Source organism: Fusarium venenatum (genome assembly GCF_020744135.1).
Source record: "Fusarium venenatum strain MPI-CAGE-CH-0201 chromosome Unknown EDB82scaffold_2, whole genome shotgun sequence".
Lineage (NCBI taxonomy): Eukaryota > Fungi > Ascomycota > Sordariomycetes > Hypocreales > Nectriaceae > Fusarium > Fusarium venenatum.
The window spans coordinates 2,106,285-2,127,637 of NW_027072130.1; the positions used below are offsets into that span (position 1 = coordinate 2,106,285).

The 21,353-nt window shown below is 49.7% G+C and overlaps 8 protein-coding genes across 8 annotated transcripts; 3 read left to right on the forward strand and 5 right to left on the reverse strand.

Annotated features, from left to right (window-relative positions):
- Window positions 1-249: 249 nt before the first annotated feature.
- EDB82DRAFT_574024 (nascent polypeptide-associated complex subunit alpha) lies at window positions 250-1,416 on the reverse strand. Its single transcript, XM_025733570.2, has 4 exons — window positions 1,312-1,416; window positions 923-1,170; window positions 792-850; window positions 250-738 (listed from the first exon to the last, which is right to left on the reverse strand). The coding sequence occupies exons 2-4, from the start codon at window positions 1,160-1,162 to the stop codon at window positions 408-410; spliced, it is 630 nt and encodes a 209-aa protein (XP_025584463.1). The 5' UTR covers window positions 1,163-1,170; window positions 1,312-1,416; the 3' UTR covers window positions 250-407.
- A 170-nt stretch (window positions 1,417-1,586) lies between these two features.
- Window positions 1,587-2,733, reverse strand: EDB82DRAFT_459641 (60S ribosomal protein eL14). The gene is made up of 3 exons (XM_025733571.2): window positions 2,498-2,733; window positions 2,258-2,398; window positions 1,587-2,203 (listed from the first exon to the last, which is right to left on the reverse strand). Exons 2-3 carry the CDS (start codon window positions 2,384-2,386, stop codon window positions 1,889-1,891), a joined length of 444 nt encoding a protein of 147 aa, XP_025584464.1. The 5' UTR covers window positions 2,387-2,398; window positions 2,498-2,733; the 3' UTR covers window positions 1,587-1,888.
- Window positions 2,734-3,511: 778 nt separating this feature from the next.
- On the reverse strand, window positions 3,512-3,963 carry EDB82DRAFT_523401 (uncharacterized protein; the record flags this gene model as incomplete). The annotated part of the gene is made up of 3 exons (XM_025733572.1): window positions 3,512-3,610; window positions 3,664-3,767; window positions 3,822-3,963. The coding sequence occupies 3 exons, from the start codon at window positions 3,961-3,963 to the stop codon at window positions 3,512-3,514; spliced, it is 345 nt and encodes a 114-aa protein (XP_025584465.1).
- Window positions 3,964-5,398: 1,435 nt separating this feature from the next.
- EDB82DRAFT_523402 (thioredoxin-like protein) lies at window positions 5,399-5,921 on the forward strand (the record flags this gene model as incomplete). Its single annotated transcript, XM_025733573.1, has 3 exons — window positions 5,399-5,410; window positions 5,460-5,786; window positions 5,841-5,921. The coding sequence occupies 3 exons, from the start codon at window positions 5,399-5,401 to the stop codon at window positions 5,919-5,921; spliced, it is 420 nt and encodes a 139-aa protein (XP_025584466.1).
- Window positions 5,922-7,183: 1,262 nt separating this feature from the next.
- EDB82DRAFT_474107 (uncharacterized protein) lies at window positions 7,184-12,122 on the forward strand (the record flags this gene model as incomplete). The annotated part of the gene is made up of 4 exons (XM_025733574.2): window positions 7,184-8,030; window positions 8,086-8,664; window positions 8,725-9,673; window positions 9,731-12,122. The coding sequence occupies 4 exons, from the start codon at window positions 7,184-7,186 to the stop codon at window positions 12,120-12,122; spliced, it is 4,767 nt and encodes a 1,588-aa protein (XP_025584467.1).
- Window positions 12,123-12,786: 664 nt separating this feature from the next.
- Window positions 12,787-13,311, reverse strand: EDB82DRAFT_523404 (thioredoxin-like protein; the record flags this gene model as incomplete). Its single annotated transcript, XM_025733575.1, has 3 exons — window positions 12,787-12,878; window positions 12,964-13,070; window positions 13,226-13,311. 3 exons carry the CDS (start codon window positions 13,309-13,311, stop codon window positions 12,787-12,789), a joined length of 285 nt encoding a protein of 94 aa, XP_025584468.1.
- A 346-nt stretch (window positions 13,312-13,657) lies between these two features.
- Window positions 13,658-15,122, forward strand: EDB82DRAFT_495932 (uncharacterized protein). Its single transcript, XM_065608520.1, has 5 exons — window positions 13,658-13,829; window positions 14,006-14,237; window positions 14,309-14,324; window positions 14,428-14,564; window positions 14,620-15,122. The coding sequence occupies exons 2-5, from the start codon at window positions 14,011-14,013 to the stop codon at window positions 14,771-14,773; spliced, it is 534 nt and encodes a 177-aa protein (XP_065464570.1). The 5' UTR covers window positions 13,658-13,829; window positions 14,006-14,010; the 3' UTR covers window positions 14,774-15,122.
- A 66-nt stretch (window positions 15,123-15,188) lies between these two features.
- On the reverse strand, window positions 15,189-21,162 carry EDB82DRAFT_138616 (CNH domain-containing protein). Its single transcript, XM_025733578.2, has 3 exons — window positions 17,249-21,162; window positions 16,543-17,196; window positions 15,189-16,492 (listed from the first exon to the last, which is right to left on the reverse strand). Exons 1-3 carry the CDS (start codon window positions 20,738-20,740, stop codon window positions 15,509-15,511), a joined length of 5,130 nt encoding a protein of 1,709 aa, XP_025584470.1. The 5' UTR covers window positions 20,741-21,162; the 3' UTR covers window positions 15,189-15,508.
- Window positions 21,163-21,353: the final 191 nt, after the last annotated feature.

Consider the following 21,353-nt stretch of genomic DNA (forward strand, 5'->3'; position numbering starts at 1 on the left):
GGCAGCGTTTTCGGACCCCTCATTGATTGAAAGCTTGGGTTAAACGGAAGTTCAATTGAGGAAGATAATTAAAGTACACGATTGCGAACAAAAGATAACGTTTGCTGCACCCGAAATATTTGGCAATGCCAACTTGCGGTTTATCAACCGCACTTAGACGAAACTAGTTCTGGGTGGACAATTATACAATCACAATCAAGTCACTGTTTAGACTCAAAAATACAATATCACGTATGCAATGACAAAAGTAATGTTTGACGGATGTGGGTGCTTTCCCTTTGATTTTTTTCCGTTGTTTGACATCAACTCCATTCCGCAGAGTACAGTTCGCCCAGAACTAATACAGAGCCCAGTGTTCGTCCCATGCACATGCTTTTGTCGAAGATCGTCCGGTCAAAAACTTATGCCTAGATACTTAGAGCCATGATGGAATTGACAATGTCGTTGTCGTTCTCCTTCAATGCCTTAACAGCCTTGTTTCGGCTGACATTGGCCTGGGTCATGACAAGCTCGATGTCCTTATCCTCGAGTCCAGAGGCATCGACCTCCTCCTCCTCCTCATCCTCCTCCTCCTCATCATCTTCCTTGTCCTCCTTCTTCTCGTCAGCCTCAACAGCCTTGCTGGGCTCGCCGTGGTTGTGACCAGAGTGGTCCTCAGCGTTCTGGGAGGCGAGCTGAGCAGCAGCAGCTTGTTGAGCAGCGGCGTTAACGTCCTCAATCTTGGCCTCACCGAAGACACTGAATTGAAGGTTAGAAGGGAGTCGCTAACTGTATTTGTGAGACCGGCTTACATGTAGGTGTTGCTGTTGGGTGACTTGTAAACCTCGGGGGTGTTGATGACGAAGAGGATCTGGAGCAGATCGGTTAGCACCATTCCTCAATTTACCCCTCCAATGTCTCTTCGGGATTCCTCGTCACTCACGTTCTTGGGGCGGCGGAGAGTAACACGGGTGATGCCAGGGATGCGGGTGAGGTGCAGCTTCTCGAGGGCCTTGCGAGCCTTCTTCTCGTTGCGGTTGTGGATCACGGTAGAACCAGCGGGGAGCTGGCCCTCGCCAACCTCCTCAACCTCAGAGTCGTCGCTAGAGTCATCCTCGTGCTCCTGGACGGTGGTCTTCTTGGGCTCCTCGTCGGGAAGTTCTTCAACGCGGGGGTTCGACATTTTGGCGACTGGTGCGGGCACAGATGTTAGTAACTCTAGCTAACAGCAATTCTCTTCTGGCGAGATATTTGTGGCTTAAAAATGCACCCGATGTCGCAAAAATCGAGAGCCAAATAACACGATAAACAGAACCGTAGCTGCGTACTTACTTGTTTTTCTGGTCCCAGATACGTCTGTTTGCTGGCCTATTCTCTGACGTCCTCGTTTTGTGATGGGGATCTCGCACAGCGATAATTCTAGGGCTTGCTTGGTGGGAGGTGGGAACTAGGCGTATTAGGTAATCAAACTTTGCGTCGTTACTCCTCAGATCCCCCTCCAGATTCTCAGAGGGACGAGGGACGGAAAATAATGGACATGGAGGCAATAGTAATTAATTAAGGTTAATATGGGGGTAGATATCGATCAATTGACAAACAAAACGAGCAGATGCAAGCACAGCGGAGAGTAGGGGGTATTCATTTCATTTTTATTTTGGCTACACTTCACAATGAATCCATGTTCTTTTTGGTGCTCCTCATGCTTTGAATTCAGTTGATCTCAGAATTTCCGTATTGACGCCGTTCATCTTGAAAAAGACGAAATGTGGCATACAGCCTTCCAGAACGGAGCGAAAAGAGAATCCAGCAGCCTCTATACAGCCGTGATTGTGTTTCGTACCCTGTTCCGTGCCACTTGATCTAAACCCGACTTTCAAGCACCTCCCGTGACTCCAGCTAAATAACCCATTTATGCGGAGGCCTTGACCTTGGCCAGAGCCTTGCGCTCTTCGAATCGTCGCTGCTTCTTGAGTCGGAGAACCTGGAAACGCTCGAAGTCGGTAAGAGCCTTCCTTCGCTCCATCTGGTCCCGCTTCTTGGCCCAGTTGGTCTGCTCCCACTTGGAGTCGATCTCGGACTTCTCCCAGAGCTTTCGGACGACACCAGTTCGGGAACCACGGTTCAGGCCCTCAACAGAGAGAGAGGAGAGGAGAACCTTGTTGAGGGGAACAGCTTGTCGGGGAGTGGCGAGGCTAGCGTTCGCGGAAGGACCGTCGACGAGAATCTATGGCGAGGGTCAATATCGTGTGTTGCTGCAATCGAAGCAGGAAAAACCTACTCGCTTGTGGTCGATGATCTCGACGATCGTGGCCAGGTGGCCAGCGAAGGGGTGGTCGCCGTTGATAACAACGACTCGGCCAACCTCAACGAGGCGCCAGTTCGAACCCTCAATGACTGCGTCGCCCATTGTGACGGTGATCTATATAGTTGTCGATTAGTCGAAATATTCAAAAAAAAAAAGTCGCGCGCGCAGTGTGTATTCGGATTCAACTGCGATCGTAGGGGTCGAGGTTCATACCAGTTGTCGATTATGCTGTCCCGTTAGTTGGTTGTTTGCTGGAGCCGCGGACCTTGAAATCGCTAAGGTCTTTTTGATGGTGAGCAGAAAAAGAACCTGTGCGCGCCTGCCCTAACTTTCGGTCTAATCTGCCGGACTAATCTTTGACCGCCCCGAACGCGAACGGAATACCCGATAACGGTGCACGGGCCAGGCCTGCGAGAACTTCAAAAGAAAAATTCTGGTCGACAGGAAGTTTCCTGCGGACAAACTCCCTTCTCTTACAATTTGAGAGACGAGCATAGCGACAGCGACAAGATTTCGCCGGGCGCATCAAGGTAAGCTTCGAGTACTTCTTTTTCCCTTTCTTCGCTTCAAGATGAGGTAATTTGCGATTGATTCTACCGGATGGCTCTCTTTCGCCGGAGTAGCTAAATCGGGTGGATAACTGATATTCAATTCTTACATATTCTGAAAGCACCAAACTTCTTATCATTTTAGTCTTGCATACTTTGTTGCGCTACATGGACTAACCAAGACAATAGTGATACACTCGTTACAAGTACCTTTCATAATTTGTTAAGCTGTCAGTGGCTAGGCTTTCAATTAGATAAATACCTATGCAATATGAATACAGCATATGTTGTTCCAAACACCATAAAATCTTTAAAACTCGTGATGTTTTTGATGACTCTACTCCTTGTTTGCAACAGATATCTCGGCATGTCTATGTGCTTCATCTTTCGACTGTAAGGTCCATCTGTTCGCACATGTCCAAATCGATGGACAAATCACGCTAGACTTCCTGTCGAGATGAACACATGCCTAGTTTATTAATAGAGATGTACTTGTACAGCTGTCGGCTCTTGAAAACACAATCCTGCAAACTCATCATGCTGTTATAGCGATACTTATCACATGCTGTATTCATCACGGTACAGTGGTTATGGAGTGACTTCAATTATTGTTCATTAATTCATCCCTTCCGCATCATTTGCCTGCAATGAAGCGGCCGTGATCTAAGTATTGTTACAATTAAGCCTTGCCCTTGCGCTTCAGCTCCTCTTCCTCCTCAGCTTGCAACTCTGCATCGACCTTGGCGCCCTTGGAGGGTTCGTTACCGTGAGAGCGAGCCTTACGATTGATGTTAGAATGCGATGTCACGACCGGGGTTCGATTGGACTTACAGGCAGGGTAGGGTCCTTCTTTAATTGGGCAGTCTCAGTATCGTCACCAGACTCTGACTTCTGCTCCTCAGCAGCGAGTCGGTTGGCAATGGATCGCTCATCCTCTGCGAATTCGTTAGCATCAATCCTTCCTATCTTTGCGTTCTGGGTAATCTTACTAGAGTCGAGGTTGTCGTGGGAGTTCTCCTTGCCCTCGTGGTAGGGGTTAGACTCCTGGGCCTTGCGCTCAGCCTCAGAGATGTTTCTCTGGTCGCCAGCCTCGTAGACGCCACGGTTACCAACGTTGGAGTAGCCAGACATGATGAAAATTTGGAGGAGGTTGTGTTTTTTGGTAGGAGAGAAAGGAGTAGAATGTGAAATGATAAGATGCAGTGTGTATGAGAGAGAAGCTTTGAATCGACCGCGAGACCTTTTTGTAGTTTACACTTTGACGATGAATCGCTGCTACTGCCATGGTCATACACGCCTTCTCCACAACCTGACTTCATAGAATACGTCATTACAAGAGTGCTTGGTCGCGACAACAAAAGAAAAACGCATTAGATCGTAGCACATACGTCATAAGAGAGATGCAGAGATTTAACTCTTTCTTTAGGGTTCTGCGACACATGCTTGCTGCAGTCAATCTTCTAGTGCATGCGGTTCGACACAACTTGGCGAGGCGGCTCTCCCCTGATCGTCTTGAATAGCAACTTAACGAACAAACGGACGAGAGTCGATCTTCCTATACTATCATTGTCTGGTGACTTTGTATATCAGAAGACTACTTACGCATTTGCAATGTGCTGATTGTTATTATTTTGGCTTTTACTTTATTTTCACATACCCTATGCAAGCAAGAGTTGCTTCGGTAACACACATACTAAAAGTCTTATGAAGTACAGAGACAATGGTATTTATTTTACTCGCAAGATTTACTTTGCTTACCATGTACTATTGGCTACACTAGATAAATTGACATAGTAATTATGCCCCTCATTCATGCCTGTCCACATGGATCTTCTACATTAGTCCGGTTCACCTAATATCGATTTTGGCGGACTCGGACGATACTGTACGCTGAAGTCCGGTTCGAACTATAACGAGATGATGCGATTCGTATTGGTCGTATTGATACCGGCACCCAATGTGTACCATAAATGTTCTGGTTCTTCGTTGTTCTTCGTCTGATAAATACTAGGTACTCTTACTTCCGTTGTCGGTACACAGCATCTGCCTGTTGGCAGCTCATCTGACGATTATTTTTAGCAGCCAAGACTCTACTGTTTTTGCCATTTAAACCACTATAGATAAGCTAACATTGACATAAATGATATCTTAGTCGAAATATCTGCTTGTTTACTTCCTGCTCTTAAACTTGCAGTTTCGTGTTAGCTGCTACCCCTCGATGAGCTGGTATCAAGCCCCTCCAAGATCAGAAAACTTCTTTGCTGGAAGCACGAGAGACGAAATTAGTCAGTCAGCTTAGTCCACTTTAGACCGTGCTCTCGGGTCACTTATTTTTACACCTCAAAGCGTAGAAGTCAACTTTTCTGTTATCCACTAGCCGGGCTGTGGTGGGGTCGTGCACGGATCAGGTAAACACCGAGCCATTAAGTCGTCATATGGATTTCGGCGTGACAAGCTTCATGGAGCTATACCAAATCGGAGCTCAAATGTGAACTTCTCTTGAACAATCGTGATTTCTCTTTTATCGTCCCTTGACAAACGAAGTACAGGATCAATCCGGCAAAAAATGTTTCGCTTTGTAAGTTTGCACCCTGCGGTTATGGAATTGGTAACTAAACAATCAACAGCACAAGACACTCGATATCGTGACGGTCTTTCACAAGGCTAGCTCTCCGGCATCCGTGAGAGTCGCAAACCTTCTCAAGCAGGTCTCCGCCAACGCATCCTCCGGCGCCACTCTTGACCAGGCAAGCGATCATTCTGCCCAGACCGCTCCTATCCGAGAACAGTTTGAGCTCAACATCACTGAGGACCCCCCAACAGAAGACCAAGTTAAGACGATCCTGGAATATGTTGGTACCAGCGGCATTCCCAAGGTGATCAACGGCGCAAACACCGAGAAGGATGCGCTCAAGAAGTTCAAGGAAAGCAAGGAGAACTTCATCCGACCAGTGGTATGTAAAAGTCATCTTTCTGCAACGGCACCTCTTGGCTAACATCATCCCTAGGTTGTAGACTGGAACAATGGCAAGGCCATTGCTGGCGAAAACGAGTCCGAGATCCTCAAGCTTCTCAAGCAACAGCAGTAATGATTTCACTCTGGGAAAACTTCAAACTCTATCATACCTATGCCCCCCTTTATATACTTGTTATCAATGACCGAGAGACTGTCCGATGACGACGACTCATGTTGACACACTGTTCTTGAATAAAGATAAATCCAATATGGTAAACTCAACCAAAGTCTCAACCAACTATCCGTACCTCCAGACTTGGAAGCATAATCTACTAAGCTTATGAGTAACTGGCATGATGTACCCTCAGCCAAAAGCTGCACAGTATCGGTACCCATTTTGTTCGGGTGAGTACCTTAAATCATAACAGGTAACCAGCGTCAATAAATCCAATCGAATCGCATTGTTCGTCAATCAAGCTAGAAGAAAAGGATTCCCGGGTGAATGAATGTGGGCGTAGGACGCAAACAACTTTTATTACTTACGGGCGGCGGGTCGAGGTGGTTATGTGCAGCGGGAAGCAAGCACCCATAACCTCCAACTGACTTGGTCGATTGTGCTCATTGTGTATAAACAAGGCATTAACAAATTTGCAACAAACGTCGACTTTCTTCCATTTATATCTTCTGTGCAGGTTCAAATTTAACCCACTCTGACTCGTGGTAGCCAGGGTGTCGACCACCGACCTATCTACAGAGAGTTGCCTCGCGACTTTTTGCAGTTTGCACTCTCTAATTCACAGGAAAATCCAGGCCGAAGCGACTTTGCTTTGAACCTCCCTTAGGTTGGTACTTCCATTCTTTTTTAAGTTGTCATTTGCAGTTACCAGGCATCAGTGCAAGCCTCGGTCGGTGCCAGTGCAGTGTCAGTGCCAGCAACCGTGAGTGATTGCAACTCAAATAGTTTTTCAGTTTATGTTAACTTTTCCTTTATTATCTTTGGCCTTTCAGCTCTTCTGAATTTATCTCCTCCTTCATCCGCCTCCTTCTTCATCCGCGCACTTCGAGTACCTATCATCCGCATTCCCTACGCCTTCTCGCATCGCCTTGAACTGCCAGGAAGGAGCGACCTTCATCTTTTACTTTCCATTCCACACTCCCACCTCTGCAATCACCTGGAATTCATCCGCTCTGTCTTGTTGATTGATTTTCCAGTGCAGCGCTTCTGTGCTACAGGTAAGCATCATACCCTCCTTCGGCATGATTTGATTTGTCTTTGCAGACGTTTCATTTCATCGCATACAGAAGCTCGATACAAACTACATCACAACGCACACCTTGATTAAGAATGGTTGCATCTTACACACCATTTGCTAATCACTTCTTATAGGTCGCGCCATGCCTAAACCTAAACATCGTCCCGCCCCTGGGGGTGACTTACCAACCATGGGGCCATCGACCTCACCAGAGAAGGCCTCGGACCAAAGCAGAGTTTATGGTAGTCAGCAGCCGCCTAACCAGCGCGAAGCCTTCAACGAGTTCTATCCTAACGGACTACCCAACGTCTACAAGATGTTTCAGACCCCCAGCGCCGACGGTGTCCGGCAGACGTATCTTGAAGACTATCTCCCTGTGGGGTTTTACACGAACCCTCGTACTGAAGCTGGAGCTATCTTCTCAACACAATGTGGACGACGGCCTTTCCGCCGAATGGACCAGCTGATGGCCCAGCGTCGCGTCCACCTCTGGAACAAGGACGAAGTCCAGTCTGTTTGTAACTCGCTTCGCAGGCTCTACTGGAATTACATGAAGTACATGCAGAAACCCTCTTGCTGGGATGACTTGTGGATCTATTTCGATACCCACGATATCTACAACTATGGAGCCCTGAATCTCTGGAATGTGGTCAACCATCTCTATCATGAGAACCAAATCATCGCTGAGGACGTGAAAAAGACAACGGCTGTTGAAGTCGGCCTCTGGGCTGATTCATGGATGTATATGGATTCCAACTGCCAGAATCTTATAGACTGGGATGAAACTCAATCTATCATCTCACTTCTCAGTCAGGACGATTGGAAGTCGATCGGTCGTATTCCAGCTGAAGTTATGACGCTCGTTGAAAGCGCGCTTACACACCGTCGCTCCCTGTTACTTGCTCCCGAAAAGCTAAGGCTGGGTTCGGATGTAAAGCCAAATCATCTGATGAAGTCTTGCGCCGACAACAACCTTGAAAACTGGCTTGGTATGTATAAATAATCAACAGCACCACATATAACCTGAAGCTAACGAGATCACAGCTGGCCAACGCATCTTTGAGCCCTCAGGCCTTCCACCACCTCCAGCGGTCAACCCCCACCAAGCTTCGCCAACTTCCATGAAGGCTCTCGCACCCGTTCTTGTATTAGACGGGAAACACTACTATCAGTCGCCATCCGAAAAGCGCGTACCCAGCGCAGTGGAAGCCCTGCACCAGTCTGCCGCCGCCGCTGGACCTGTCGTCGCTCACAGTAACAGCGGCGTAGTGTTGACGGAACAGACTAAGATAACCAACTCCGGGGAAACTCTTCAAGTATCACCTCAAATCAGGTGCAAATCTACCGAGCCCTCTTATGCTATGCCATCCCCGCCATCTGGTAATGGAAAGAAAAATCAAGCTGCTCCTAACTCATCAACAAAGCGGAATAAGAAATCGTTTAAGAAACGCCGCGATCCAGAAGAGTTCGATGTACAAACCCCGACAAAAGCTGAGCGACGAGGTCGTGGCAACCCTCGGGCGACTCCAGGAGCTCGCAAGTCCACAGTTACAACATCACTGCCAACATCGACCGCAATGGAATTTTCAACCTTGAGGACTCCCGAAAAGCAGACCAACAGTGGTACACAACAAACTGGTTCCAGCCCTTCTCTCGATGATCTGAACGCTGTTTAGAAACCAGCCCAGGCTACTTCGAGCCCTTCGAAGGAGGATGACACCGGTCGTAACAGCAAGCAAAGAGATACCGTGTCGCAGGCTGACGCCTTCAAGGAGCCCAAGAAGAACCAACAGACGGGCCAATCTTCTGGTCGCCTAGGTCCCCAGGAACACAAGAACATGCGGCCCCTTGGTGGCACCAACAATCCCAACCAATTGCAAAGACTGGACTCAAATTTACATACCAACTACATGCCTGTTGTTCATATAGAGGGGGCAGTGCAGCCAAATCAGATGCACAATCCTCTGGGAATCACTTTCCACCCCTCTGGAGCCTTCAATCACGTTGCCCAAGGAGGGTACCTTGCCCCTCAAGATAATGCCTCTAATGGCTTAAACTACCGCCACGCGAGCATGCAGCAACCATTTTTTCATTCAAAGGGGTTCCCCCCCAACCGGGGTAGGAATTTCAGCAACTCTTCCCGCCTGGATCGCTCCGAGCTGAACGACAATCGTTGGTATCAGAACAGCGAGAACTTTAACGGTGCTAACTCAGGTTTCAATCGTGGAGCTAATCAGCGCGGTGGACGTAAAGGGACAGGCCGTCGAGGTGGCCATAACCAGCGAAACGCAACAGCACCTGTCACTCAACCACATGTTGGTTCCGACCCCATTCAGAAGATGCGTGACGGAGGACCATGGAAAAACAACAAGTGGCGCCGAGAAGGCTCGGACCCAGTACAAGTGACATGCCGGAACGTCCAGGATGGGTATGCCATTAGAGATTACGTTCTTTGCTCCTGCCAGATGTGCGAGGCTCGTAACCGATCTGTGCACGTCGCCGTGGAATCTCAACATAAAATATCATCGGTAGACATGCAGTCCCGGGTCAAGTATGGCTTGTCTGGACGATACGGGCTTGTGGACGAAGTATACCCATTACCTTCAAAGGAACCAGGACGTTTCATAGTCAGGTGGGTTGAAATCTCCGTTCTTCAGGCAAAATGTCTTTACTAACCGACTGCTATCAGGTTCAATAACCCTTCATCTGTTGCTGAAGCGCTGACGATGGGTGGCGGAAACATGCCCGAACACGCTCTGTCAGTTACTTTCACTCCGGCTATGCGTTCCAAGTGGACACTCTCCGAGCAAGCACCGACTCGGGTGACCTCTAGCCAGGCTATTGACCAACATCCCTCTTCTGTACCATTCTCTCCATATCCCTTTGGTATCGTTGTGCCTGGTAATACCCCAGGCGTTGCGGCGGCTCACCAGATTCCACCTGGAATGCTTCATCCATCTGTGGCGAACCCAGCCAATGCGCGTATGTGGCCCAAGACCGGTGGCCAACAGGCTTTCTCTGGATTTGCTCAACCGATGCCGAGACTACCTGATTTTGTTTCTGCCGTACGTAGCTATTCTCAAAACCAAACTTTTGTCCCAGGACCTACACATTTGGAGACTGCCGGCCAAGCCGTCGATGAGCCATTGCAGACAAAGCCGCCTGCTGAGGAAGCTTTGGAGGATATGCATCGCAATGATCGATGCGGTTCCTACAGTCCAGGAAGCGACGGAAATGGGACTACTGGAACCAAAGCTCGTGTTTCATTGCCTAACACCCCTTCTAAGGCTTCTCCAAAGGAAGTACACACAACACAGCCCACGGCCGCAGAGAAGGTTGCCGATAACCAGGCCAGTGAAGGGGTCGTGCCTCGCCTTACACACACAACATCTGTGCCAGGTAGTAGTGTAACGAGCCACAATTGGGTACCCAGTGTCTTCACCAAGAACGAAATCAAGGAAAGGCGCCAAGCTTGGGCAAAGATCCCCATGCCACTAAATCATCGCTGTTCTAGAAACTTCACACCAACTAAACCCAGCAGTGGCCCTATCAAGGATGGTGATAATTCACGGGTTTCAAAGGGCGACAAGCGCGAAATGTACGCTGCTGAATCCGAATTGTCAACTCCGACCAAGAACGTGACATTCACTCCTGATACTGGTAGTGTTTATGAGCAATCTCCTGGAAAACCCGTGTCTCCCACATGTGCGCCGAAGGATTCCTCTGCCCCCAACTCAACTGGACCGACAGGACAAGAAACAATCATCGAGGAGAACGAAGATCGGGACAGGGAATTGGCCACTACCTCTTCTCAAATCGGCAAGACTGGATGCCAGAGCGAGCTAGATCAAACCCAAGCGCTCAAGCCCATTGAACAAGACACTCAGCCCGAAGTTTTTGACACAAACCGGCGTTTAGACAACGGACAAGCAAATCAGCCAAAGGGGAAGGGAAAGGGCCCGAAATCGAAGTCGAAGAAGAAGAAGTCAAAACATAAGATGATGTCTCAAGACCACGAATCCAACTCTCACACACTCAATTCTCATACGGCCACTCAAGCTTCTCGAGGCGATTCTGAGAGTACGCATCACGGACTTTCATCCACAATTGGCCCCGATAATCAGCCGTCTGAATCATTCTCCCCTACAAAGCGGCAACATGACGACCCCGAACAACGTTCTGCATCCGATCTCTCCAAACGAAGCAAGAAGCATGGAAACAATCAGGAAATTTCTCACGATGAATCTGATTCACCTGATGAGGATGCCCGTGGCCGTAAGGGATTCAGGGTCGGCAGGGGAGGTTCGCTTCGTATGGGCAAGACACGTCGCCCCCGTGCCATTATGACTGTAGCAGCACTTGCAGAGCAGCCCACGGACACCCAAACTCCACCCCCTTCATCGGATTTTGCCTTTCAATGTCAGAGCTCTTCTGCCTCTACTAGTTCACCAAGCCTACATGGGCCCGACAACAGTGCAATGAGTCGACTGAATCCCAAAGCACAGGAGTTTGTCTCGCCATCTAGAGTGACACTTAATGACAAGCAAATAACTCCTGAAACTGACGGAATCGAGAATTTCGATAGGCTCATATCAGAAGATGAAACCAATCGCACACGAAACGCCATTCAAGAACCACTGAAGTCTGGCCTGGGCGCAGCTCCTACCGACGACTCCATGCTTTCTGAGGTAGCTACTTCAGCCCCAAAACATCGACGGGCTCTATCGGAAGCGGCTCAGAAAGAGACCCTGGCAAACGATAAAGAGGGAGCGTGCCAGGGCCATGCAAAGACGCCGGGAAAAGGCCCCAAGCGAGCGAAGGGCAAAGAAAGAGCCGCTACACTAGGCGCGAGAAAAGAAACGGCCGAGGGCACAGAGGACGCAACCCAGGATTCACCTCGAACTCCCAAACAACCAGTTACCAAAACCAGGAAGCCTGGCCTGATCAACGATGATTGGCCTTCTCTTCCAGCATCTCGGGATCGTGCCCCATCAAAGCCGCAAACACCCTCGATCTGGGGCGCAAAGACGAAAGCTGCGGTGGAAAATGGTGGCCTAGAACAGGGCTCTCCAGTCACCTAAAGATGAGCGACGGCCTTGACAAGGAATGAAGAATGATGAAATATGGGAGGGAATGGTTTACAGCATATGAGGGCACAGATGCGCAAATTTTGGTATTGTTCACTGCTTGACTTAAGGTCAATATCATCATGGGGATTCTCAGGACAAAAAGGGGTGTAGATTTGTGGAACTTGCATTGAATGTGGGCAACTTGGATTGTCCATTAAGTACTCTATTGTATTTGGGTGGCTGTCATTCATTACGATCATGACACATGAGACAAATGTAACAGTTGAGGAGAGGATAGTACATCAAGCACATTTCCACAGTATGGTACAGCTATCGACCAGTGAATGCACTCGTCCCTTTATAGTCACCCACTTACTATACATCAGCCATGCTGCTATAACATCCAAAAGTCAAGTGAGTTAGTTCTGTTGGTTGCAAGTAGTCTCACCTAATCAAACACGCCGGTATTTGGAAAACACCCTCTGTATAGCAACGCCAGTCGCTCACACAAAAGTCATAGACCCATGAGACGAGAGATTGGTTTTTATGGTGATGCAATACTCTTTTGTCGCATGCTGATTTTGACCCTTATGTACAATTCATCATCGCGGAACCCGACTTCAAGGCCCCCACTCTCAAGTTCAAGTCTCTTTCGCAAATAACAAGCAATAATCGTCTATTGAGCAGGTTGGACCAGGCTAGTAACAGTGTCCTCAATCTCCTTGTCGGAAAGACCCTCGAGGATCTGTGACTTCTCAACACCTCGCTCTATAGATGGCATGTTAGTATCGCTGTCTTTGAGTGCGTGCCATGTCGTGTCGTGGGAGTTGCAGATGGCTCGAGGGGTACCAACCGTATCGGGCGAAGACCTTGGGTTGAGTGCCGGCGGCTTCACGAATGAGGATAGGAATGTTGGGGTTGTTGCGCTTCATGGTAGGATACGATCGAGTAACGAATGATCTGTGTCGGCGCAAGTACAGTCAGTCTTGATGTCCCTCTAGCTGTGTATTCTTTCGGTAATGTTCTCCAATCTCTTGTGCACTCCAATTCCTCCAATTGACTACTCGTTGTGTATGTTCATGGTCGTTACTCCGGAGTGAATGGTTCAAACATACCGGAGGGCCGCGCTCTGCTCCGAAGTCTGGCAAAAGAGGAATCGCACCTCGCGGAGAGATTTTGCGAAAGCGTACTTTGCCGACATGGTGAGGTGAAGGGAATTGGGCGGATTGTTCAAGTCGTTGGACAGCGAGGGAGTCGTCGGGGTCGACCTTGAAGTGCCTATAGTGCTAAGTAATTGCGAGCTTGTGGTTGGCAAGGATCCTCAATGAGGCTCGGGCGGAATAAACTGAAGGCGGAGTGGCATAAAAGCTAATGGCGTAATAACGCAAGTTGTCTCTTTGCATAACCATTTTATGCACATGCTCCGGTGCCGCTGACACATTTTCCCCCACGTTAAACTCCGGGCACACGATATCTCCGGTTTCCGGGCATCGCGCTTAGAATCTCTCCAAAAGAATAGACGGGAATTAGCGCACCACCCACTAAATCCATAGCCTGGAAAAGTTGTAGGGGCTATCTCGGGGCGACAGCGACCGACCCTTGCCCCAACGCCTATCCGCAATCAAAGCTTCTTTCAATTGAACCTCGTCTTTTCGACTTGACTAGAATACCTATACAACTCGTCCCGTCCGAAGAAGCATCTCCTCTCCACCAAAAGATGTAAGTTAGTGATTGAGTTTTCGGATACTGAAGCAATTGCGTCATTTTTATTTTACCTATGTACTTGTCGCAAAATATTTTGAATGCGCGCCAACTTGTTCCGACTAACCTAGATTTGATACCTGATGTGCATGCATACATGTTTTAACATTGGTACTGATACTGATACTCAATAGCAACCATGGCCTCGTCCGCAAACACTCTCTTCCGCGCCTCGCGCCCTCTCTTCCGCCAGGCCACCATTGCTCAGCCTGCTCGCCAGGCTTTCCGCCAGCAGACCTTCCGACAGAACTTCTACCAGGGCAGCGGCCGTCGATGGCAGAGCACCGATGGCGCCCAACAGCAGCAGCAGGGCTGGTTCAAGCGCATGTATGAGAGCGAGATTGGCTTCAAGACTGTGCACTTCTGGTGAGAGAGCATCCGAACCAATATCAAGATTGGATTGTGGAAACGGGGTTTGCTAATATGCGTGGTTGTAGGGCTCCTGTCATGAAGGTTCGTTGACGATAATTACAACTCGCGATATCCCGCCTACGAAGACGGCTACGTCGGTACAAACGAGATAAGCACACATACTGACTTGGTTCGTCGCTTGTAGTGGGCTCTTGTCCTTGCCGGTATCTCCGATTTCGCTCGTCCCGCCGAGAAGCTCTCCTTCACCCAGAACCTCGCCCTTACCTGCACTGGTATCATCTGGACTCGCTGGTGCTTGATCATCAAGCCCAAGAACTACCTGTACGTATAATCCATTCTCTAAATATCCTAGACATTGGCTCACACTCCACTACAGCCTTGCTGCCGTCAACTTCTTCCTCGGACTGGTTGGTGTCGTTCAGGTCTCCCGAATTCTCAAGTACGAGTCCGAGAAGAAGAAGGGCCTACACGGTGTCGTTGAGGACATCAAGGCCGATGCCAAGGAGACCATCCGGGAGGTTAAGCCTTAAATCCACCCTTGAGCTTCGACAAACAAGACAATGGCCGTAAATTAACGTCTCTACCGGACATATCTCATGGTTTCTAATCCCCACACCCTGCAGCATCTTAACAGGTGCCGGTTGTGGAACTCTGGATTAAAACTGGACGCATTTGCTGCGTAAAAGGAGGGAGTTTCGGAAATTCAAATTCCAGGTTCAGGAGATCTCTCGGAATAGGTAGTTGTTTTTTACTCGTACAGGTTATGTAGAGTAATTCTCCTGCAGAGAAGGGTTGGGTTCAACGAACAAATATGGATGAGACACGTCTAGCCCTTGTAATTGTTGAGATGCAACGGTACGCTTGAGGATGTTACGCACAAGTCGTCATAACCTGTCACAGTGACTTGCTATTATCCAAAACTATCTCCTCTAATATTGTTTAGGTATCATTCATGATGGGTTTCATAACACCAGCAACTTCCTTGCACCACCTATGAACGCCCTGCCACAAAGATCCCCCCTCCGCCATAGATCCAATCATTAGGCTATAGGGCCATAGAACATCAAGTGAGAAACTGGTCAATATGTACATGTACACGAGCAAAGAGAGCTCCTCTTCCTCTGACCATCCATCACACATCAACCTTGTGATTTCAGGTCATGCATGTTGCTTTAAGATCTTGTTGCCACTCCAGGTGGGCCGAGACGTCTCTTCAGGACGGATCTGCATCATAACCATTATATCAGCCGTTCGCTTCTTCCCTCTCACTTCTCCATGTGACCGTCATTCAAAAGCATCTCCAAAACAATCTGTCGACCTGGAAGCTCAGGGTGTGACATGGCAATCTTGACCGTGCCCTTTGACCCTTCACTACCTGCGCTCGAAGTCTGCACATAACCGTTGCTATGTGACTGTGGGTTCAATGTGCTTCTTCCCGTAGGGCCCCGGACGCCGAGATCCAGAACACGCACATCTCGCCCAGCGATGATTTGACGCAAGCGTCCGTTTTCCGCATTTCGCACCTCAACATAGTCCTCGTTGAAGAGAAGCAGATACTGTCCGTACATGATCGCTCCACGAGCCTTCTTCTGCTTGCCCGTGTACTCCATGATAAGTGTGCGGCTGACATCGCCGTGCTTGTCCACGTACACCGCACAGTCCTCGTATGCCACGATAAATTCATTCTCGTTGAGTCTGAACATACCCAGCGGCTTCTGATTCTGGATGCGGCTGGCAATGTTAGCGATTGCCGGTGCTTTGAGATCAGGAATTGACATCGGTTGCTTCTTGTCTAGTGTGAGCATTTCTACTCCCTTGGCTGTTGCGACTGCAATGTACGTTTGGAACAGACTCAGTGAGTAGCACTCAGTTGGGAAGAAAAACTCGTCGAAATCACGGAATGTCTCTGCGGATCCTCCACTTGTCTTGCGTCCACCAAAGAGTCGCGACTTCTTTTCGGTAGACTTTTGGAAAATGGGCTCAAGAACCTTGAACGACGTATGTAGACCTTCCTTGCGCTTATAGAAAAGAAGCATTCTGTCCTTCATCTTAGCTGTGGCAAAATAAGTCACATCTTTAGCCAGTCTCTGCGGCGCTCGTCGGGGGTTGTCGTTCAGAGGAGCCGAGAAATCAGAAACTGGAGCGATTACGTCCAGGGGATAGGAAATGAGGTTTCTGTCTGCAATGAGCACACAGACAGCGAACTCTTCGAGGACTGCGATCTGAGTCACACGATTGGCTTGAACTGTCTAGAAAGAGTGTTAGTTTTGTCAAAGGAGGGGATAGGGGTACTACATACCCTCTGCCATCCACGGGGGTTCGATGGTTCTGATATGTAGACACCATAATCGGTTCCAATGGCGATCACGGACTTTCCAAAGGCAGTAAAGCTTGTGGCGCAGTTGACTTGGGCACGGCACACGGGAGCAACGCCTTGAGCTGGTCCTAGAACACTTTCCAGCTCATGGATGGCCCGGTCCAGAGGAGTGCCCTTGACTGGTACGCTTGCGTATCTGGCATATACAGAGGTGTTGTCGTAATGGAAAGCAGCATCCGCAAGCACTCGCAGTCTGAAGGGTTCGGCGTTCTGGGAGAAGAGAGCCTTGGCATGTCGTGTCTTGGTCTCAATGATCATGTTGCACCAGTCGGCTCGATCCTTTGCTGATGATGCATACAAGGTATACACCTCATGACCCAAATGCTTGACCTTGAAAGGGTACAAAATTCTACCTTCAGTGTCGTTAGAACCAGTCGGAGTCAGGGACGAGCCAAGAGAGGAGTTTGTAGCCACATGTTCCAGCCCAGGTCTGCCAGTGTTAGTTCCCACTTTGTTAAGTTGAGTGGTAGAGGCAGAAGCTGCTGTTGTCCTGCCTAGCGGAGCGGTGATGCCCTTTTGTTTCTGTACTGGCTCATCGTTGACACTCTCTGGGAACAACATAGGCATCGGGATAGGCTGCGTTGTGTTAGTAACAGCACCACGGTATCAGCCAGCAGATTTTGCATACCTCTTTTGAAACATCATACTTCTTGTCCTTGCCCTCTTTCGGTGTCACTGTCTTTGCCAGAATCATGTAGTGATCGAAAAGCAAGGCATGCGTATCAACCCATCTGACTCCCTTTGATCCCATTCTTTGCAGGTCTCCTTGGAAGATCAGTTCGCGGCCGAGATGGTCAAGGTTCAACACGGAGTGGAAGCCTGGCCTCAGCACGAGCATTCTGTTCAGCTCCATCATCTGGACTCTCTTGTTCTGTTCTGCAACCTTGGTATCAGACTCCAGAGTTACCTGTCGAATTTCGGCGATAGCCTTGGCCAAGTTTGTCTTTTCCTCGCTGTCGGTAACCATCTTGCCTTCGACACTTTCAAGAAGAAGAGTATAACGCTGAAGACGCTGAATTGGCGCAATCAGGTAATGAGTCCAGTCATGCTTGGATGAGACCTTCTGCTTTTGCATGTCGTCCAAAAATCGCTTGAAAAGAATGTTGCGATCGGCTTCTCTGCGAACCTGATAAACCGCATTGGGATAAGCCGAGGCGTATTCAATGTATACCGACTTGGCTTTTCTGATCCATTCTCGGAACAGATCGCTGAAGCCGATGATCCAAGGACCCTGCTCCTGTTGTCGATACTTGAGCTGCGACAACAAGTGATCTTTGTTGATCTCCTGCACCTCATCAAGCTTTCCGAACACCGTAAACAAGAACTTATCTCGCTTCTCGGGCTTTAAGATTGGAGGTTGCATCATGCGAAGTTGATCCCGGTAATATATGCGGAAGATATCCAGCTGCTTGATATAATTCTCTTCGCCAGTGACAATTTCATGGAGGATATTCTGACGGTCAACTTCCTTCTTTGGCTTCGATTCCCAGTCGGCCTTGCTGAGACCATAGAACACGTGCCATTCGTCAGCGGGCTTTGAGTCTTGGGACAACTCCTCCAGATCAACCTTCTTCAGGGTACGAGTGCAATGGTGTGAGTAACATCGGCCGCCGATCTCTTCATCATGCACCTTGGGAGCATAGCATCCAGAGCCTGTCAACTGCCACAGGACTCCGGAGATGCGTCCGTTTCCAAGCTTGACCCATTCTTCTTCTGGTATAAGCACACCGCGCTCCAACATCGACGTCACTACGTGCGTGCTGAGAACCTCGGCGTCTGCTACATTCATCATCGGGATCTTGCCGGTAAATAAGTTGATCAATGCTTCCTCGATTGACTTGGCCCTTAGATCCTGCTCGCCTTCTCCCATCTCGCGGATCCAGGCCTCAAGGCCACTAAGCGCCCATGGCTCAGGGCATCTGCGGAAATCGGCTGCATTGAGTTTTGAAGGTACGAATTTCTTCTTTCGGCCACTTGGTAGAGTGATTCCATCAAAGGCTGCTATTGAGCCAGCAGGAGTCTCATATTCGGGGAAAGACTGATTAGAAGGTACGTGATGGTGACCATGTCTGGCAAGTTTCCTCCGTTCTTCGGCGGCATCGGTCCTGGAGCGAGCGGGTGCTTGTACCTGAGGTGTGTGGCTGTGTCCAGCCAATGAGATGGATCGCTCGGGTTGCGGATTATAGGGCTGACCAGCAGTATAGTAAGCTTCAGGATTATCCGGCGCACCAAATCGTGAGTCTGAACTACGAGAGTATGCGTGCTGATACTGTTGACGGTTGTTGGTCTGGACTGAGAGCATCGAGCTACTGTCGGATCCAGGTCCTGGGATAGCTGGTAGAGGTCGACTTGACAGTCCTGGGTGATAGAATAGATCTTGTAGTTCATCTTTGCTCGGTGAGTCTGTTCCGCTTTGTCGGGAACGTAGTGATACCCGCTCGTCTTCCTCGTCGAAGCTCAATCGATGTTGTGTTGGTGGCTGTAAGCCCCCTGTGCCACCATAGTCCACCTCTGCTGTCTTGAACGCCGGAACGCTGTCACCTTGATCATACGCACGATTGAAGTGACCCGGCGTAGGGAGAGGTCGGCCAACATCTTGACCGGAGGAGTTGGGCGGTGATCCTACATCTCCGCCATAAGTCAAGGTGCCACCAAAGCCACCACCCAGCATTCCCAAGTCAACGCCGGCAAATTCGCTGTCGCTGCTATGAGTTTGCTCCTCGGGGTGAGTAGTTAGTGTGTTGGTTGACATATTCGTAGATAATGAGTTGGTATGGGCGGGAGTATGAGCGGGCTCCGGGCTAGGGTCTGCCATGACGGGCATGTCTGTGTATCCAAACCCAGTGCTGAAGCGCTGTTCATCAAGCTCAGCCTGTCGCATAGCCATCAGACCAGCCTCTCCGTACGCGTCGTCGTCATCATCTTCGGGTTCGTAAGCGGTTTGACCAGTTCGTCCTGAAGTTGTTCGGCTGGCTGTATTAGGGATTGTGGTAGCGCCAGAATCGAAACGCTGCAGCTGCTGGCCATGAAAATCTTCGTCGTATCGACCATTCTCAGGCTCCGGGAGCGGACGGTAACCTTGTCCGGAGCTGCCCAACTCAAGTTCCAACTCCTGCATCAGGTTGTCGCTCGTAATCCGTTCGTGTCCGGCGGTCCAGGCAAGTTCATCGTCGCCAGGCCTGATCGGCAGTGGTGCATTCGTCGGATGCCGTTGTAGTCCGGGTGAAGTTGATCCAGCGTTCGAGGGAGAGCCGATAGGCGAGGCTTGGGAATTTGAACGGGATGCCCTGTTGTAGAGTGAATTGTGCTCATTTGGGGAGTAGTACGGCCCAACGGGCATCTGCGCTGTAGTAGGATATGGAGGCTGCGAGGCGTTTGAGAAAGACGCCCCTCCGTTTGATAATTGACCCGGATATTGGCTGTATGACTGGTCATATCCACCAGTTGATGGGCTTCGTAATGGCTGATCGAACCCAGACGACAAAGCAGGTGAAGCCGCTGAGTGCGGGTAGCCTCCAGAGGATTGACTGAAGCCAGGAGATGGTTGAGAGCCATAGCTTTGGCCATAGTTGTTATATCCTTGGTAGGAGCCTTGTCGTTGTGGTACATTGGTGCTTGCATAAGCAGATGGGTCGTAAGCTTGCGGTGTGTAGGAGCTGGCATTGGAGGCGTAACGTGAGGAAGGCTGGGTCTGACTCTGGTTGCGGTATGGGAGAGCGTTGGTAGAAGTCGATCGCGAGAAGCCCGACGACTGCGCAAAGCTTTGAGGGTTGTACGAGTACGTAGGCGTGGGAGGCACGTCTTGGTACTGGTGCTGGTAGCCCGATAGGGCGCTGTTGGTGGAACCGTAACCAGGCCGAGCGGCGGAGTTGTTGTCTATGAAGAGCTCATCTTCGCCAGAACCGAAGCCGGGAGAACGGCTGGTGGGTTGCTGAAGATAGGCGGCATCATCGCCGCCGTTGAAGCTAGCTCGGCGCCCGAGGTCTTCGTATGGTGATGGTCGCTGCTGCTGCTGCTGTTGTTGTTGTTGTTGCTGGTACTCTTGATCGCGACCAGCAACTGGGTACCGTACAGGTGGCACATGGCCATATCTTCGCTGGTCGTCGCCTCGGAAAGACATGACGACGACAGGTGTGGTTTGAGTGGAAAAGTAGTGACGGAGGTTGTGGGAACAGTCGTAAGAACAAAAGTCAGGGCCTCTTGGGCTTGGCGTTTCGGGCGTCTACCTCGTACAGGACGTCGAGGGTTGATGAGCGCGGGCGGGTCGCATTGAGGGGTCGAGATGGACGGTATCAGATATGGTGAGAGCTGAATATAACGCTCAGTGTCGTTGACACCATTAAGAGGAGAGGGAGAGAAGGAAAAGAAGAAGAAAAAAGAGCGACGAGGTTGCTAAAAAATCAAAGCGAGGGGGGTCGAGTGAGCTTCGGCGGAGTAGATGGATCTGGTTTCGGTGGAGGGAGGGAGACGATGGTTATGTGATGAGCGGAGGGCGCGGGAGGATTGATTGATTAATTGAATGACTGAAAGTAGAGCCCCTCTTACTCAGACGTATGCGTATGTATGTAGGTAGGCTGGGCAGGGTCCTTCAGTTCCACTAACGTTGGGTACTAAGTTATCCTGTCCTTTGGTGGTAGTAGTAGTAGAGAGAGCTTTGGACTGCCTATGACCTATGTACGTCCTACGGTGTGAGATGATGGGTCTGTGTCGTGGGCACTGCAAGCGCAGGTCCT